Source organism: Cheilinus undulatus, linkage group 21 (assembly GCF_018320785.1).
Source record: "Cheilinus undulatus linkage group 21, ASM1832078v1, whole genome shotgun sequence".
Lineage (NCBI taxonomy): Eukaryota > Metazoa > Chordata > Actinopteri > Labriformes > Labridae > Cheilinus > Cheilinus undulatus.
In genome coordinates, this window is record NC_054885.1 from 25,396,129 (window position 1) to 25,414,196 (window position 18,068).

General features: G+C 38.2%; 1 protein-coding gene across 4 annotated transcripts in view; it reads right to left on the bottom strand.

The window, feature by feature from the left end:
* Window positions 1-14,549, bottom strand: part of pdxdc1 (pyridoxal-dependent decarboxylase domain containing 1) — a 91,617-nt gene extending 77,068 nt beyond the window's left edge. For 2 of the 4 annotated variants that reach the window (XM_041817419.1, XM_041817416.1), the window contains exons 1-4: window positions 14,307-14,481; window positions 7,148-7,247; window positions 6,777-6,845; window positions 6,493-6,576 (exon numbers count right to left, since the gene is read on the bottom strand). In XM_041817419.1, coding sequence (XP_041673353.1) covers window positions 6,493-6,576; window positions 6,777-6,845; window positions 7,148-7,221 — 227 coding nt within the window. In that variant the 5' untranslated portion in view covers window positions 7,222-7,247; window positions 14,307-14,481. Of the gene's footprint in view, window positions 1-6,492; window positions 6,577-6,776; window positions 6,846-7,147; window positions 7,248-14,306 lie in introns of all 4 variants that reach the window. The other 2 variants (XM_041817417.1, XM_041817418.1) reach the window with 2 other exon arrangements.
* Between the last annotated feature and the right edge of the window lie 3,519 nt (window positions 14,550-18,068).

Genomic DNA, 18,068 nt, shown 5'->3' on the forward strand with positions numbered 1-18,068 from the left:
TAGTTACAACCCTACCTAACATATATATATATACAGTTGCAAGAAAAAGTATGTGAACCCTTTGGGATTTCTTGGATTTCTGCATAAATTGGTCATAAAATATGTTCTGATCTTCATCTAAGACACAACAATAGACAAACACTGTCTGCTTAAACGAATACTGCACAAAAAATGATATGTTTACATGTTTTAATTGAACAAACTATATAAACATTCACAGTGCAGGGTGGAAAAAGTATGTGAACCCCTAGGCTATTGACTTCTCCAAGAGCTAATTGGAGCCAGGAGTCAGCCAACCTGGAGTCCAATCAATGTCATGAGATTGAACGTGTTGGTTAAAGCTGCCCTGCCCTATAAAAAACACATGCCAGTTTTGAGTCTGCTGTTCTCAAGAAGCATTGCCTGATGAGAATCATGCCTCGCACAAAAGAGCTCTCAGAAGACCTACGATCAAGAATTGTTGACTTGCACAAAGCTGGAAAGGGTTACAAAAGTATCTCTCAAAGCCTTGATGTTCATGTGTCCATGGTAAGACAGACTGTCTACAAATGGAGAAGGTTCAGCACTGTTGCTACTTTCCCTAGGCAAGGTTGTCCTGTAAAGATGACTGCAACAGCGCAGAATGCTCAATGAGGTGAAGAAGAATCCTAGAGTGTCAGCTAAAGAATTACAGAAATCTCTAGCATATGCTAACATTTGTGTTGACAAATCTACAATAAGTAAAACATTAAACAAGAATGGAGTTCATGGGAGGACACCACAGAGGAAGACACTGCTGTCCAAAAAAACCCGATTGCTGCACGTTTGAAGTTTGCAAAAGAGCACCTAGATGTACAACAGCACTACTGGCATAATATTTTGTGGACAGATGAAACCAAAATTGAGTTGTTTGGAAGGAACACACAACACTATGTGTGAAGAAAAAAAGGCACAGCACACTGACATCAAAACCTCATCCCAACTGTGAAATATGGTGGAGGGGCCATCATGGTTTGGGGCTGCTTTGCTGCCTCAGGGCCTGGATGGATTGCTGTCATTGACGGAAAAACGAAGTCCCAAGTTTATTTTGCAGGAAAACTTAAGACCATCTCTCCACCAACTGCAGCTCAACAGAGAATGGGTGATGCAACAGGACAATGACCCAAAGCATAGAAGTAAACCAACAACAGAATGGCTTCAACAGAAGAAAGTATGCCTTCTGGAGTGGCCTAGTCAGAATCCTGACCTCAACCAGATTAAGATGCTGTGGCAAGACCTCAAGAGAGCGATGCACACCAGACATCCCAAGAATATTGCTAAACTGAAACAGTTTGATAAAAAGGAATGGTCCAAAATTCCTCCTGACCATTGTGCAGGTCTGATCTGCAACTACAGGTCACATTGGTTGAGGTTACTGCTGCCAAAGGAGGGTCAACCAGTTATTAAATCCAAAGGTTCACATACTTTTTCCACCCTGCACTGTGAATGTTTACATGGTTTGTTCAATAAAACATGAAAACATATCATTTTTTATGCAGTGTGTGAAATTGAATATCAACACCTAACAGTCAGTTCCAGATTCAATGCTCATTTCTTTGATGGAAACTGTGGCAACAAGTGGAATTTGAAAACAAACATACAAAAAAAAAAAAAAAAAACCTGTGTAATTTATTTGATTCCTTCTGTGGTACCATAGAAACATGCAAAATGCAAAAATCCAAGATGGCGTCATCCATGGAGCGGATCCTCCCTATGTATGAAGAAATGGCTCATTCTGAGTTATTTTTTAAGCATTTTTTGTATTTAGGGGATTTACCACTAATTTTGATAGACCTTCTTACAAATCTGTTTATTTTAACCAAATTTGTTCTGCTAAATGCTGCTTGGCTAAATATTATACACTGCACCTTTAAGCAGACCATGTTTGTCTATTAATGTGACTTAGATGAAGATCAAAACACATTTTATGACCAATTTATGCAGAAATCCAAGAAATCCCAAAGGGTTACATACTCTTTCTTGCAACTGTACATACATATATTTATGTTTTTTCAAACGTCTTCAAAATGTTTTTCAACAGCGCAAGGAATTTCAACATAGCATTTTTGAGCAATCTGGTTATCTTTTGAAGGCAAAAATTATTCGTATTTGCACACATAAAACATAACTTTCACAGAAAAAGACAAAAATGGCTAGGGTCAATATCATTAGTTGCCTTCAAGAACTGACCTTTTCACTGAGCACAAACCACTGTCATGCAACGTGCGTCGAGTTTGTAATGCTTGTAAAATCAAGGTAAAACCAAGGGTTACTTCCCAGTTTAAACACAGTATAAAAGCCTCAGAAAGGGTTTGAGCTGTCACTTGAGAGGACACCATGCCCAAAACAAATGAAATCAGTTTAGACTTAAGAAAAAGAATTGTTGATGCTCACACACTCTAAACCTGAATTAGTTGACATTACTTACAAGCACGAGTAAACCGATTGCCTTATACCACTTTAGTTTTTACACAAGCTGATACTAAAGAGGTCAAGTTGTATTAACATAGAACCTTAATTTAATGCAGTAGGCATATTAAGTGTATATTAGTAGTCTTTACTAAAAATCATTAGTTCACATAAACAAAGTCTAAGTCATATGAAATAACTTAACTTACATAAAAAATATATGAAACTAGAAAGGCACTCAGAGAGTGCAGACCTCCCCCATTAGCCCTATCTCCCAAGAGTGAAGAATCCTTTAAAAACATTCCTGGATCCAGACGGTGATCTGGATCACTCCCAAAATCAAATTCGCTGATTATTCCCTCCCTGGTGGGGTAGAGACACAGTGAGGCAAAGCATTGGCTTCGCTACGTGCGGACTGTCATGGTGGAAGCTTTGCCTGCCGGTGCCAACAGATGCACTGACAGTCTCACCCATGGTTTTTTGAAATTTGAAATAGACCCCCCCCCCCCCCCCCTTAAAGAACTAAACATGCTAAGTTATCTCAGCTTAACATGATCATTGCATTGTATCTTTCAGCTGAATAATACAGATGACTAATTTGATTTAGTAATGGCAACATCTTTTTTTACAAAACATGAAAGAATAATTAATGATTGCTAGAAAAGTTAAATTAGAAAGAAAATCCAGGTTTACAGTGCAAAGCAAAAGAAGGATATACAAAGTTATTACAGTGTTTCCAAGTGTCAAGAACTGGAGTGAGGTATTATCAGGAAATTCAGTGAAAGCCACACAGACCAGATCAAGTCTGGCAGAGGTGGGAAGAGAACGACTTCAAAGACCCTGGAAAGAAAACTAGTGAGCGATGTGTCTAAAGACCCCAGTACAACTGCCAAGACACTAGTGAATGACTTATCCAATTCAGGAATTGTAGTCTCAAAGAAGACCATCACTACAGCCCTGCACAGAAATGGACTGCGAGGCTGCAGACCAAGAAAAATTGCCTTTTTTTAGAAGAGACACCCTCAAGCCATATCGAGGTATCTCACTCCTCATGCGCTCTGGAAAAGTTTACTCTTGGGCAAGGGTGCCCACACATTTTTTGGCCTGTTAGCTACTTATGAAATGACCAGCTCAGTGTAATCTACCCCCCCAAAAAATATCACAAAATTGCAAGGGGGCTTAATAACAACTTTCTAACACCAGAAACAACACGAAATGTGAGTTTTCCGCTGAAAGAAAGTGAATGGAGTGTCAGCTTTCTGTTGTATGTGACTTACAGAATCTTAATATGTAAAAGCCAATTGAGTTGTCAGAGCACCATCTTTTACAGGGGTTTTATATGAGCTGTCCCTCAAAATTCTTGTTCCTTAATAGATACACAATAGTTCATAGTTCCAGTAGGCATGTTTAAACTGCTGCTTGCAGATCTCTCTTTCTCCCTCTTTTGTTGACTTTCCCTTCATTTCACTGTGAAAACACATGCCCATACACTTAGCCAGTGCTCTCCATGGTACTGAAACAACATCACATAATCTACTGTTAAACACACTGCATGCTACACATACAGTAAGAGCCACACCACAATATGTTTTAGTAGATTAGGCTGGCTCAGTGAGGCTGCATGTTTTATCATGCTGAGATACTTTTCCTCTGTAAGTTCCACCACTGTCCAGCGTGGGCACGTGATTTGGAATAAATGTCAGCCTGAGTGACAAGATCTCTTCCGTCAGCGCAGATGAGATCATATGAAACAATATGGTGATTTTTTGAGGCCAGGAATTCAACCTTGCTGTCTACTCCAAACGGAAATCATATGAATGCAGCGGCTGCCTAAAGTACAGCGAAGTCTTGGGAGCGTGTGTCAAAGTCTGAGCGGACTATCAGATCAGTCCCTGAAGCCTGCGCTGTGCACGCTGAGCGCACTACTCGTTTTTCTGTCGTCTTTTGCTCCCCACATGTTACATATTAATTTAAGATAGGCTGAGATGTTTTCTCACAAAATCAGATAACTGGCGCGCCTTGCATTTTGGGTTAAACAGACTGGTCGCTTTCACATCAATCACATCACTGCTGGGGTGACTGATAGATACCCGTCATACAACTTTATTCAAATGACACATGATCGACAAGCATAGCTTTCGCGGTCGAGATCGCGATCGAGGTATTGGGCACCCCTGCTCCAGGCTCCAGCTGATTGTTTAACCTCGGATTCAGGAGGAACAGTGCAGATTCCGGCCTGGCTGTGGGACTGTGGACCAGCTCTTTACCCTTGCAGGACTTCTTGAGGGAGCATCGGAGTTTGCTCATCCAGTCTACATTTGTTTTGTAGATTTGGAGAAAAGTCAAAGTCAAAGTGTCTTTATTGGTCTCCCTTGGGAGAAATTTGTCTTGGGCAGAGGGGTCTGCTGCACAGACAACACATACAGGTCATGTGGCACACCAAATTCATACAGAAGTGGTCAAAGAGCAACCAATTGCATAGTAAATAAAATGAATAAAAATACATAAAATACATAGTCAACAGGATCAGATCCGAAAAAAGTGCATACTAGCATCTCAGTGCAAATTCAGCATCACATGGTCTCAAACTGTCTTGTCTGTACATCCTGAGCAATCTGCTCATTTATTAGCTTCACTGATAGTGGGATGAATGAGTGTTTGTATCTGTTATGTTTACAAAGGGGAACTCTGTACCTCTTTCCTGAGTTAAGTAAAACATATTCAGAATGCAGTACATGGGGCGAGTCAGATAAAATACTGTCTGCAAGTCTTAGGGTTGTTAGTTCAAACAAGTCTTGAGGAGTTACAGGTACTGCCATACCAATGATTTTGCATGCCGTTTTTGTCAGATTTAGTATTTGAGTTTTTAATTTAACAGTTAAGTTGCCGAACCAGCTGGTAATACCGTACCGTAACACAGACTCAATAGTTGCTCTGTAGAAAATCAACATAATATTCCTACACACACCAAACACTCTGAGTCAATGGAGAAAATGCATGCGCTGGTGGATTCGGGCACAAACACTTGCATCTGCGTGTGCCAACTTAAGTTGTTATCAATGTGAACCCCTAGATATTTGGATGAATCCACCTGCTCAATGTTATGTCCATGTATGGTTACTGAGCTACTATCCCCAATTGACCTTGGGTCCAGCAGCATCTCCACTGTTTTATCCGTATTAATCTGCAGTTGGCGACAGTCACACCAGTTCACAAACCTGTCCACTCCAGATCAGTGTCTGCCTGGGTTGGTATTAGTTTTTAGCAGACTGAGTATTACAGTGTCGTCTGAAAATTTAACAACATACTGGTTTGGCTGAGAGCTGACACAGTCATTGGTATGTGCTGGTATGGTTGTGCTGGACCATTGTGTTGGAGAGGGAGCTGAGCCGAGAAGCAAAGCTCTCAATTTACCAGTCGATTTACCTCCCAACCCTCAACTATGGTAATGAATTCTAGGTGATGACCGAAAGAATGAGATTGCGGATACAAGCAGCCGAAATGAGCACAAGCACGTCCAGCCTGGGAAGTGACCTTGGGAAAGACCCAGAACTTGCTAATAATTTTGACCCTGGTAGTATTTGATTTTTGTGGAATATATATATTTCTGTGTGCAAAGTTAAATAACTTCAGCATCCAAAAAATACTAGGATGTTTGACAAAGCTGTATTTAAAATTATTTGCTTAGTTTGACAACAACTGAGAAATGTTTAAATAAATGACATTTTCTTAGGGGGGTGATAATTTTGTCATGTTTATACTTACCTTTTTAAACTGAATAACTATAATCTATAGTGAATATTTCCTATTCTGGTATTATTATAATTTGTACATTGCTTTTGGCAATGAAACTAATGACTTCTGTGCCAGTTAAGACATTTGAATTGGATTTAATTGATTGTAAGAGAGAAATAGAGAGAGAAATAGAGAGCTTAGCAACAGGGTGGGGGATGTACAGTTCAGGGTGAGGTGCCCTAACACACACTCCCGCCTGGCATGGCTTGGCACTCTACATCCATATTATATACATTTTATGAGATTTTTTCAGTGATTATGTTCACTTACTGGTGGAAGAGCTTGTCCTCATTTTCTTCCTCTTCATGAATGAGGTTGTCCAGTAATTGCAGTATTGTGGCAGTATCCTGTCCACTGCACAAGAGATAAAAACCAATAATTAAGTAGATTTTTCACACTTTATTGATTTTATTTAACTAACTGAATTATAGCTCAAATATGTAAAACACTTGTCATACTGCAAAATATCAATAAAAACAAAGAGTTTTGTCTGTCTCTCTTCGCCCTTCCCCTGTGATAAGTGTATGTTGTTGTTGTATGTGTGTGTTTCGTACTCTCCTTGCAGGGGCCCAGGGATGCTTGTTCTGCCTGGGTGCTGCCTCTCTGTTGTTGCTTTGTGGTCTCTAAACAAAAGCACAGACCAAATACAGATTTTACAAAATATGTAATATTGAATATTGCATCAATTGCACTCAAGCATTTCCTAGTCAAAAACTCCCTTAGGGTAAAGTTACAGACCCAAAATCTGAAATAAGAGAAAGAAGTATGAAAATAAACTTAAAACAGGTACACGCCTTACTTCTACCTCTACTGGCATTATATGGTTATTAGAAAGTCATTGCTGTTTTTTCTTATATTTTCTAGCTGTAAGATTTTATGCTAATTATCTAAATAAAATTATTGGTAACTAGGTCCCCGATCACACCTCTGTCCATCTCCAAGGATTTTCATGGCTTCACTCAGATTCTTTCTCATGTGAGCCAGTGAAGAGTCTTCCATCTTTTAAGGACTTTTTGGAGTGTGTGCTGGGAAAGAGTAGAACAAACACAGATATAGGACTGTTAGAGCAAAAATAAAAAAAGCCATTTCAAATTCTGTTGCGTGTATGTGTGTATTAGAAGGCAAAATGTGCATGCATCAGACACACATCATTTAATAAAAGAAGTATACCTATGTTTTTTTATTTATATGTATGTTATGTAAATTACTTCATTTTGCCCCATAGACAGCTTTGTGGCAAAGTTCTTAAGTGCATTGTTTGAATGCAGGAAGTCAGAAGTCCTGCTCGGTCAATATTTCCCAAAGTTTGGGTTTTTCATACAGCCTTTGTAACATTCATCTCCAGCCTAACCCTAACCCTGTTACTACTAAAAGATTATAACATTAATTCACAAAAATGTAATATTATCGGTTAAAGAATACACAAAACTTAAAATAGTAAAATATGGCCAGGTATTATCTCTTCTTTTTGTGTGTTTTTATTGTCTATGTAGTTTTTTTCCCATAATGATGCTGGCATTCGCCATCTTAATTCTATAAAGATGTTGCTGTGCTATGTGACATTTTACAGCTGGCTGGTCTGGTGTATTTTTCTTCGATTATGAAGCTCATAGGTGTGTCCATAAATGAGCTACTGCAGTGATTTTCAATGTGGGGGTCCCCAGATAATTTCTGAGGTTGCTAGATGGTTGTGAAGAAAACAATAAAATGACAAATTAAACATTTAAAAATATATTTTTATCCAGGATTAGTATTTGCATTGAAGTTTGTATCAGTATCAGAGTTTTTGTTTTTTTAGAATACGGCATTGATTATTCTTAATTTATCAGGCTGTTAGCCAACAGCCGCAGCAACCTACCTTACTTAAGACATGAAAGGTAGTTTCATTTCCATGTCAGGGTTCTACCTGAACAGCCCCACAATGCTTGGATCAAAGGGTAGGTGATATGGAAAAAAATATCACACCATGATGTTTTTGTAGCCAGATCACAATCTTGTTTTTAATGCAATTCTGTTTCATTTAGATTTTAAGGCTAGTTTTGAGAGTTACTGACCAGAAAAAAACAAACTTAATTCCCATGTAATTTATGCACAATTGCTGTGTTTAAAAGTTAAGTCTGTTTAATCTTTTGGTTTTGTCTTCAGTAAAGGCCATTGAGGGTCAATAAAGGAAATATTAAAGTACTTCCCATTTCATTCCTTTCATTTTTTGTCCCTAATAGATCCCTTAGGTCCTCGACTGATTCACTTTTAAATGTCCCACGTGTGACCCACACAAGCACTGGGGAGAGAGCTTTCTGTTTCTATGCCCCAAAACTTTGGAATTCAGTCCCCCTGGACATTAGACTAACCAGCTCCATTGATGTTTTTAAGAGAAAACTGAAGACACATCTTTTTAATTTGGCTTTTACCATGAGGTAATTCTTAACTGTTCTTTTATATTTTTACCTTAGTGTTAATTGTTTAATCTATAGTTTTGTATTTTATTGACTCTTTAATTTTTTTGGTCTCTCTACTGTATTGATTTTATTTCCTTATTTTTTAATTCCATTCCTGACTGTTTTTTGTTCTTTTTTGATTGCATTAATCTTCGCCATCTGTCTGTTCCTTGTAAAGCACTACATGTCTTTTGTATGAAAGGTGCTATACAAATAAATAAATAAAGTTGAGTTGAGTTCACAGTTGGCTACATCTGGTAAGGGGGACCTTGAGTTGATCCCCAGATTATTTTAAGGACCAGTGATTTTGCTGCATTCTTATCCACTTTGTGCATTTTTCTGTACCACCACCATATAATTTACTTTTGTGTCCTCTTTTGTCTTTTAAAATCTTCTTTAGTGTTTATTAGGCATATTTTAATACAGAGATATCTACCTGGACAACAAGCACAATTCCCTCAGCTGTAGCTTTCCAAAGGTAGCCACTGTTGTTATTTTACATGACAGAATTCTTTTAGCCTTCTTTAAAGACTGTCAAAGTAAGTAAATATAAATATAAAACAGGGATTAATTTTACAATGAATGGTTACGCTTAGTAGTTGTTGGCCATTTATCCATAGAAACCTCCTACTTTTTTTTCAGACTTTTTTTTTGAAAAAGGAAGGATGTTTAATAAGGGACATAGCGGTGACACGAGCAGAGAGAGAGTTGCAGACAGCAGCATGTATGGAAATAAAGGCATGGAGATCAATAATTATATTATCAAAACATCTGTCAACAAAGATCGATGTCAGGACATTGCTGAGATCACCACCTCTTTACACTGAAAAAAGTAAAACATTGGTTGAACTTAAAAGAAAAAATGAAGTAATCAATCACATGAAACATTTTGAATTGAATCAATTAATTTTTTTTTAAATTAGGTAAATGTAAATTTTTTAACTTCAGAGAAACTATGTTTAAAGGTTTAGCAAACCTAATTATTTTAGATTTTCCTAAACTAAAAATAAAAATTTCCCTTAATCAACTGATATAAATATTCCACTCATTTGAACTTAAAATGTTTAAATTGGATAGGCACTTCTTTCCAAAGTTTAGGACCTGACTGGGTTTTGAACCAATAATCTCCCAGTCAAAAGTCAACAAGGTAACCCATTGAGTTATCCAGCATCTCTGCTCTTAGCTGAGAGGAGGATCAAGAGAGCTCACATATTTTTTTTTTTTTTCAAAAAACCTGAAAAAGTGATTTTTGCATAATAAGTCCCCTTTAAAATACTGCAGTGAAATTGCAACCATGTAAGAACAAGAACATCTCAGAAACTGAGAAGCTGACAGTCTCTTAACTTGGGCTGTCATATTTGTAACCTCTGGAGGTAAACCTCAGCAGTAAGCGCAATCTCTTAGAGGGAGCCATGAAGGCTAAAGATAAATTGTATTTGTATTAATTCAACTGCACACAAAGCTTATGTTTTTCCTTTCCGTTAACAACTTGGCACTTTATTCTCAGTTTAAGTCGGTTCACTGGATGCCTGTGCTGGAGTGTAGAGGGAGAGCCACTCAGAAAGTGACGGCTGCTGTTGCATCAAGTGATTTTTGAATCTACTTGGGACCTATGGGATGTTGTTACAAATGCGCATGCCCACAGCAGGCTTAATGCAATAAAAAAAACATTGATCCAATTACAGAATTTAATTTGGTGTCCAGCTGCCAGTTTAAATAAAAAATATAGGTCCAACCATTAAGATAATTTAGAAGATTTAGATTTATGAACAAATCAATAGTTTTAGGTTGTTATAAAACAAAAATTGCATCAATCCAACAACAGCATTGTTGTACTTTTTTCAGTGTAGAGCTAAATCCATGCAAAAAGTTTTGTTAATTTGAAAAAATATTTAGTCTTATCTTCACAGAAATAACTTCAGTATTTAGCTAACCAAATAAAAATGACAGTCGTTTAGAAAGGCTACTTCTTTTAATCTGTGATAAATATCTAGGGACTTGACTTTTTTGTCTTTATCTATAAAACCATCTGGACATCATGGAGTTTTCTCTACAGCTATAAAGAAATAATCAGTTTTCCTTGGATGTCTCGTCACCTTAGATACGATTTTATGTTTGATCTGCCAAAATTTCAGGTCTTGATTTTTCTTTTTTAATGATATTTTGGGGCTTTTTATGCCTTTGCTGATTGAGGAGGACAGCAGACAGAATTGGAAACAGGGACGAGAGAGTGAGGGAGAGACGTGCAGGAAATGGTGCAACAGTCTGGACCCAGGCCACCTGCACACATGGGGGACAACCCAACCTGTAGGCCATCTGCGCACCAGGTCTTAATTTCTTAATTTGCTACATAGCTACTCTATGCCCCACAGTATACAGGTGGGCTTTTGTGTTGTGAAAGGTCTAAGTTTTGATGTTTGTTGGGGCAACTGTGGATAAGTCTAGTTTGTTGCCTCACAATCAGATGGTTTTGGGATTGATCTCCAGCCCCTGCAGTCAAATGTTGATGTGTCCTGGGAAGGACACTTAACCCCAATTTGCTCCCTCTGCTGCTGCGCCAGTGAAAATGGTAAAAGGACTTGAGCTTGTATGGTGCTTTTCTAGCCATCAGACTACTCAAAGTGCTTTTACTACTCAGGTCACACCTACCCATTCTTACTCCACTTCACATTCACAAACTATACCATAGTCCATATACCATTGCCTGTGTTTGGGTTGAAATTTGCTGATGCTTTGCTGTCCGTGGTGCTGAGACAGAGCAGATTGGCAGCTAGAGAGCTGTCACTCTGGCCACACTTGATAAAGGGAATGAGAGGGCAAGGCCGGGAAAGCGCATGAGAATGTTTCCACATGCTTCTCCCCAGCAGGTTTTAATCAGTTAATGTACATGGTTCATTTATGCACTTGGCATTGCCCATTTTTTATGCATTCCCTGATCCTCTCTCTCTCTCTCTTGCTTTATCATTTGTTCTTTTTTAAGTAATCAATAACTTTGTACAGTCACCATGGGCTTCATGGTAGAACCATCTTCACATGCTGATCAAAACAAAGTTCTTAGGTCTAATCTGCCCCAAAAAGCATTGTATTATTATTTTGGAGAAGGCCGTAGCACACTGGTCCCTGGGCAAATCTCTGCTGTCTTCGGACAAATTAAGCCCAGGGCTGTGACAGCGGAGAGACGGGGATGTGTAAAGCTGAGCTGTTTCTTTTTCCCTTTGTCACTGTATTTTATTGAGCTTTGCAGCTTCACCAGTGTTGACCTCGGGGAATAACTTGACGGAGGCAGTTATACTCTTTAGCCTTTTCTGGCATGTTTATTGAGGGAACGGCTCAACCTCATGCTTACTTCTGGTCATGGAGGGATGAACTCTCAACTCAAGAAGAAAAAAAAATGCATGGCCGCTAGCCCACGGACATGTGCCTCACAGTGGCGAAAATAAAATACTGCACCTCATTAAAAACAGTACAGTCTCATCTCACAACAACTGAGTACATGAAATAAAAGAATGTCTCGTAAAATATTTTAATGTCCTGTGTGAAGCACTTTGAATTGCCTTGTTTCTGAAATGTGCTATATAAATAAACTTGCTGTGCCTTGCCTTGTTTCATGGCTCCATCATTACAGGGCTGCTCAGACAGAACCCCCACACAGCTGTCTCACCTGTGGTGTCAAAAGCCAGGCTGGAAATGCCCCATGTCTCCTTGTTATTGTTAATTAAGTTCTTGTTATCAACCAGTGCAACTTTTCCATTTCTTAATTAGGCTAGGTCGCTTTTGCTGTTTGCAGTCAAACAAATACACAACACACATGGGTACACAACATTGGAATGGAAAATCCCTGTTCAAAAATCGAAAAAGAAAGGGCGTGGTACCAACACCTTTCCTAAGGCTCCCTGATGGTTTTAAGATCAGGGCCACTGGTTGTCAGGGATGGAGGAGACGTTGGAGAGCTCCACAGTGCTGAAAAGGGGTATCTTTTTTAACATCATGGAAGCTCAGCCTATGGTTATCTGCTCAGCAGAGCCAGGTGTTTTATGGACATGTGCAGAGAAAAAAACATGCTTGTAACAGTGACTAAGATATTTACCTGTTCATTGGTTATATTTTGTATTTTGCTTCACTTTGCTTTATCTGCAAATACTTTGTAGGCTATTTACTGCCCTTATTTAAAAACAAAAAAAATACATGCCTTTTTGTTATATCCGTTAAATGTTAAGTGTAAAAACAATTAATAATTACCAATAAAATAAAAAATAACTTCATTTTCAACAAGAATTTTGTTCATTCCTAACACAATAAAAAAGTATTCTGAGAGTATTCTTCTATTAACTAACTTAGTTACTATCCTGGGAGTGTACTTGTTTAGTATTCCAATACCAGCACAGGACAGTGAACTGATAAACAGAACAGTAAAAACGGTTTAAAAAATCCCTGGATTGCCATGCAAGAAGTTCAGGACATTCACCCCACCAACTTCAAGAGGAAGGCAGTACACAATCTTAAAAACTCCACTCATCCAGCACCCATTCGGTTTTCTTTCCTTCCTTCAAGCAATTAGCTAAAAAGCAACAAACTTTGTACAAGCGTCCTGTGCAACAGTATTTAATGTCTGTGTTTCTACAGTAGGCTACATGGCTATTTATTTGGAAATAAATGTTTCATTAAACTATTATTAATCTATGACTTTTATCATTATAATTATTATTATTTATCCATTGAAGTTCATTTTTTATTCTCCATTGAGTGCCTATTCTATTTTCTATAGTCTTTTAAAATGATTCACTTAATGAAAACGGTAAATACCGGGATGATGTATGGATTTAATAAACCAGACGTTTCAAAAGGAAAGATGAATGTTATGAAGAAATGTGGGGCCCTTTTTCCCGACTGTTGGGCAGTGTTAAAGTGTTGCAATTATTTTAAAGGGAAAAGGTTGGGAACAAGTTGGATTCGTCTTACTCTTCAGACAAAATACACACGATCATTGCCCTACCCAAAGATTGACTGTCTGTTCTTCTATAACGCTCTATAAATTATTATAAAGTCTTCATAATCTTCTTACGGCAAAGTTCATTGCAATTTTAAAAGGGGCTTTGTCTTGTTGCTTTGTGTTTTGTTTTGTTTTGTTTTGTTTTTTACCTTATTAGTTTATTTATTTTATTTTTTTATTTTTCTCACTTTTTTAAATGTTAGGTTTTGGATAATAATGGTCTTGTCCTGTATTTATGTTGTTTATTGAAAATAAAGAAATATAAGCGAAAAAAAATAAAAAATAAAAAATAAAATAAACCAGACGTTTCACTCACTATACATTCTCCCTATGTAATCTACTTTGTACAGCTGCTTTTCAAGAGGTCGAATAATAAATACAACTAATTTTATGCGACCGGTAGCCTATAGTGCAAGGTGCACTGAGCTGCTGTCAACGTCTCGGTTGAGGGCTCCTTACCACAAAATTCACCAGCTGTCATTTAGATTTTGAGGACAAAGCAGTAGCACAACATTGTAAATCACGGAGCTTTATGAGAAGCAACATGTAGTACAGCAACAAAACGCAGGAGGTAAAGTAATATGACTGTCACAGAACCTGCTCAGAGGCTAAGTTTGTATACAGCCTCACGAAGGTGATCGATATTTTCTACTTACCTTTCAGCAGTAAGGCAGGAAAAATGACGGTAACCCCAGTCTGCTGACAGGTAAGATACAGAAAATCTACGTTGAGTAAACGTGTCAGAGTCCCTAGAGAAATCTTCAGAAAAGCCTGTGAGAACTGAATTGGCACGCATATAATATTCCAGGTTACCTTCGTTATCCGCGAATTGAACCGGATACTTCACTTCCTGGACTGACGCGCGACGTGCGTTCCACGCTGGCAGCGTCGACGTCACGATCTGGAAATTCTGAGTTTCATACACCACCAGGATGCCATTTGGTTGAAGACAAAAATGTAAACGCAAAGCCTTATTTTTATACGCCATACGACTTTTTTTCAGGAGAACCATTCAACTGCTGGAAATCGCATTGGGTTGATGATATTTGGTTTTCACACGTCACAGAGTACTGCTCGAGTCAGTTCACTCAGGAATACATTTAACGGATCTGTCTTTCATTCAGACTGTGACTCTGTGAGTCACAATTTTGTCTTATGTTTAAATATACGGTCAGTGTACTTCTGGCAGTTCGTTTTCCTTTTCATAACTGTTAACATACGGACCCAAAACTGAAAATGCCGAACTTCTTGGTCCACAGAAAAAATGCTTCAGTTTTGCCTATCTAAAGACAGTCAGGGGACTAAAGTATAATCCGTTTTTCTGTCAAAACTAATAAACGAAAAAATAAAAAAATGCACTCTCAATGTTTTCTTTTTTCGTTTTCAACAAAAGACGACAAAACGTTTCTTTTCTTTCTGAACAAAAATGAAAAACGAAAAAAAAAAACAAAAAACAAAATCAAATAGCAGCCCGATATTGGTTTTTGGATTTTCTCTTTTTCGTTTTGCCGTTTTAGGTCTGGAATCGAAGAAACGGAAGCACGTGACCACGAGGTAAATGGACTCCCTACCAAAATAAAATCCAAACTTATAAATTAATAATAATAAAAAGATAAGCTGCGTTAAATAGCGCTTTTATTTTTGAACAATGTTACAGTGTTTATTATATACACCATTAGGCTCATTATGATAATATCAGGAAATGGAAATTAAAAATATATATATAAAAAAATTATTATGGAAGGCCACGAGATATTTAATGTGTGGACATGAGAGCATAACATTCAACCACTAGAACTAATTTTTCTGTTCAGGAATGCAAGTAAACAACTATAATTTGACATATTAATCAATAAATAATAATGTGCTTTACTATTTTTTCAGTTATTTTTAAATCAGTACATTTGAAAATTCATAGATAACAGTAATAATTATATTTTAGCATTAAAAATATCATTTCAGTTAAAGAGCTTCTACATATTGGTGTATTAACCATTGCAGAAACATAAAAAATGATTTTGGTAATTACCAATGCTGTTAATTTAGGGCAGCTGTGGCATAAACCTTACTTTGGGTGGTGGTCTAATAAATTTGTTGAGCACTGTACATCAACTAAACAAATATGCCAAAGAAAAGCTTTATACAGCATACACATACCACATAGTTCCATTTTCCTGCTGAGTTATATTGATAGCAAAACTGGGTCCATGTAAACCCACTCAGAAATTCCCTTCTGTTACCAAATCACATCGGTGCTGATATTCCCCCCAACGTTACAGAATAAAGTGTGGTATTGATCAGTTGGAGGATTTGACAGGGTCAGCCGGAAATAAATTGTAATACAAAGATGTATTACCTGCGAAGTCATTATTATGAAAGAAAAAACTTGTTCTTTAGTGCAAACAGTAGAATAACACTAGGGAAGGCTTCTAGTGATGTAGTTTGATAGTGGCTGATAGTAAGTATGAAAATAACAATGAAAAATCTGTAAACACTGTGCTTACTGCAACAGGTATTGGAATGTAAACATATATTTCTTGGAGGTAAAGTTTAGAATGTGCAGGAAAAGTAAGACAGCTTGTCATAGTTTGTGCGATTAAGTAGTCACTCATTTAAGTGCAAGTACAGTGTGCTAAGAAAAATCAGAACATACTGAAAACCAATTAAGAGTACTGACTAATAAAGGAAAAGAATCTGCAAGATAAAAATGTGAAATAAAACAGAGCAAGGAGATGGCGGCATTAAATGGAAGTGTACAGCCAGGATGGCAGTTCTCTGCTTGACACAGGTGAACTATTGAAGAGAGTTATTGCTTTGGGTAGGAAGGATTTCATGTATCTGTTCTTGTGACAGCTGCAAAAGTCTGTTGGAGAAAGTACTCCAGAGTTTTTCAGAGTCTTCCCCTCTGACACCGCCATAAAAGTGTCCAGTTTGCAGCCAGTCACTGGGTTGGCCTTCTTGATCAGTTGTTCCAGTCTGCTGACATCCTCTGCGCTGATGCTGCTTCCCCAGCAGACCACTGTAAAGTACAAAGCACTGGCAACAACAGACTGGTAGAAGATCTCCAACATCTTGCTGCACATGTTGAAGGATGTCAGCTTTCTCAGGAAATAGAGTCTTCTTATCCCCTTCTTACACAGCCTCGGTGTTGGCCTTCCAGTTCAGTCTGCTGTCAATGTGGATGCACAAGCAGAACACAGCAACCTCCCAGAGCAAGACCCAGTAGTAATCACAGCAGCAGACATCCAACAAAGAGTGTCAGAAATAAAGAGCTGGGCAGCACCTGGGCCCGACATGATTTACACCTACTGGCTTAAGATGCTAGCTGCACTCCATGACTGCCTAGCAGCACAAATGAACCAGCTGTTAATATCGGGGATTCACCCAGAGTGGCTTACCCAAGGCCGGACAGTCCTCATCATGAAGGGAACAGTACCATCAGGCTACCGGCCTATAGCTTGCCTCCACCACATGTAAGCTCCTATCAGGCATCATAGCGGCTATAATGAGTGGGCACATGGATCAGGACATGAGCAGAGCACAGAAAGGAATGGGCAATAACACCAGAGGAGCCAAGCACCGGCTAATGGTTGACAGGTCAATTGCCTGGGACTGCAAGTCCAAAAACATCAAACCTGTGCACTGCCTGGATTGACTACAAGAAGGTTTATGACTCAATGATACACACTTGGATACTGGAGTGCCTGAAGCTGTATAAGATAAACAAGACACTGAGAACATTCCCTAAGAACTCAATGAGGCTATGGAAGATGACCCTGGAGGCCAATTCAAAGCCAGTTACACAGGTGAGCAACAAATGTAGTATATACCAAGGAGATGCTTTGTCCCCCTGCTGTTCTGCATAGGCTTGAACCCCCTCAACAAGATCATCACCAAGAGAGGCTATGGATACCAGTGGGACAACAATTAGCCACCTCCTTTACATGGATGGCATCAAGCTGTATGCCAAAAGCAAGCGTAACTTTTTCCTAAATTCTGACTGAAAATCAGTCAGTAAGGAGTTTGAGGCTATGTATTCTTTTACCTGATTACTAACCAAGGTTTCAAGTACTTAAGACAACACAGACAGTTTAGAGATTGGTTGATAATTGTTCAGAACGGTGAGATCTCCTTCTTTGTGCAGAGGAATAACAAATGCAGAATCCAGTCCTTAGGGATTTTACTTTCATTCAGGGTGAGATTAAAAATTTGACATAAAGGCTCAGATATGAAATCTGTAGCAAGTTTTAAAAAGAAGGGCTCAAACTTATCTGGACTGGACCAGCTGGTTTTCGGGGGTTGAGGTTTTTCAGAGGCATCAATACATCTGAAAAAAATAAAAGGACTTAAGTCAAAAGCTTGAATGTTGGAGCTGGTCAGTTCAATAATTGGAGACTCAATTGTTCCCAGAATTTTTT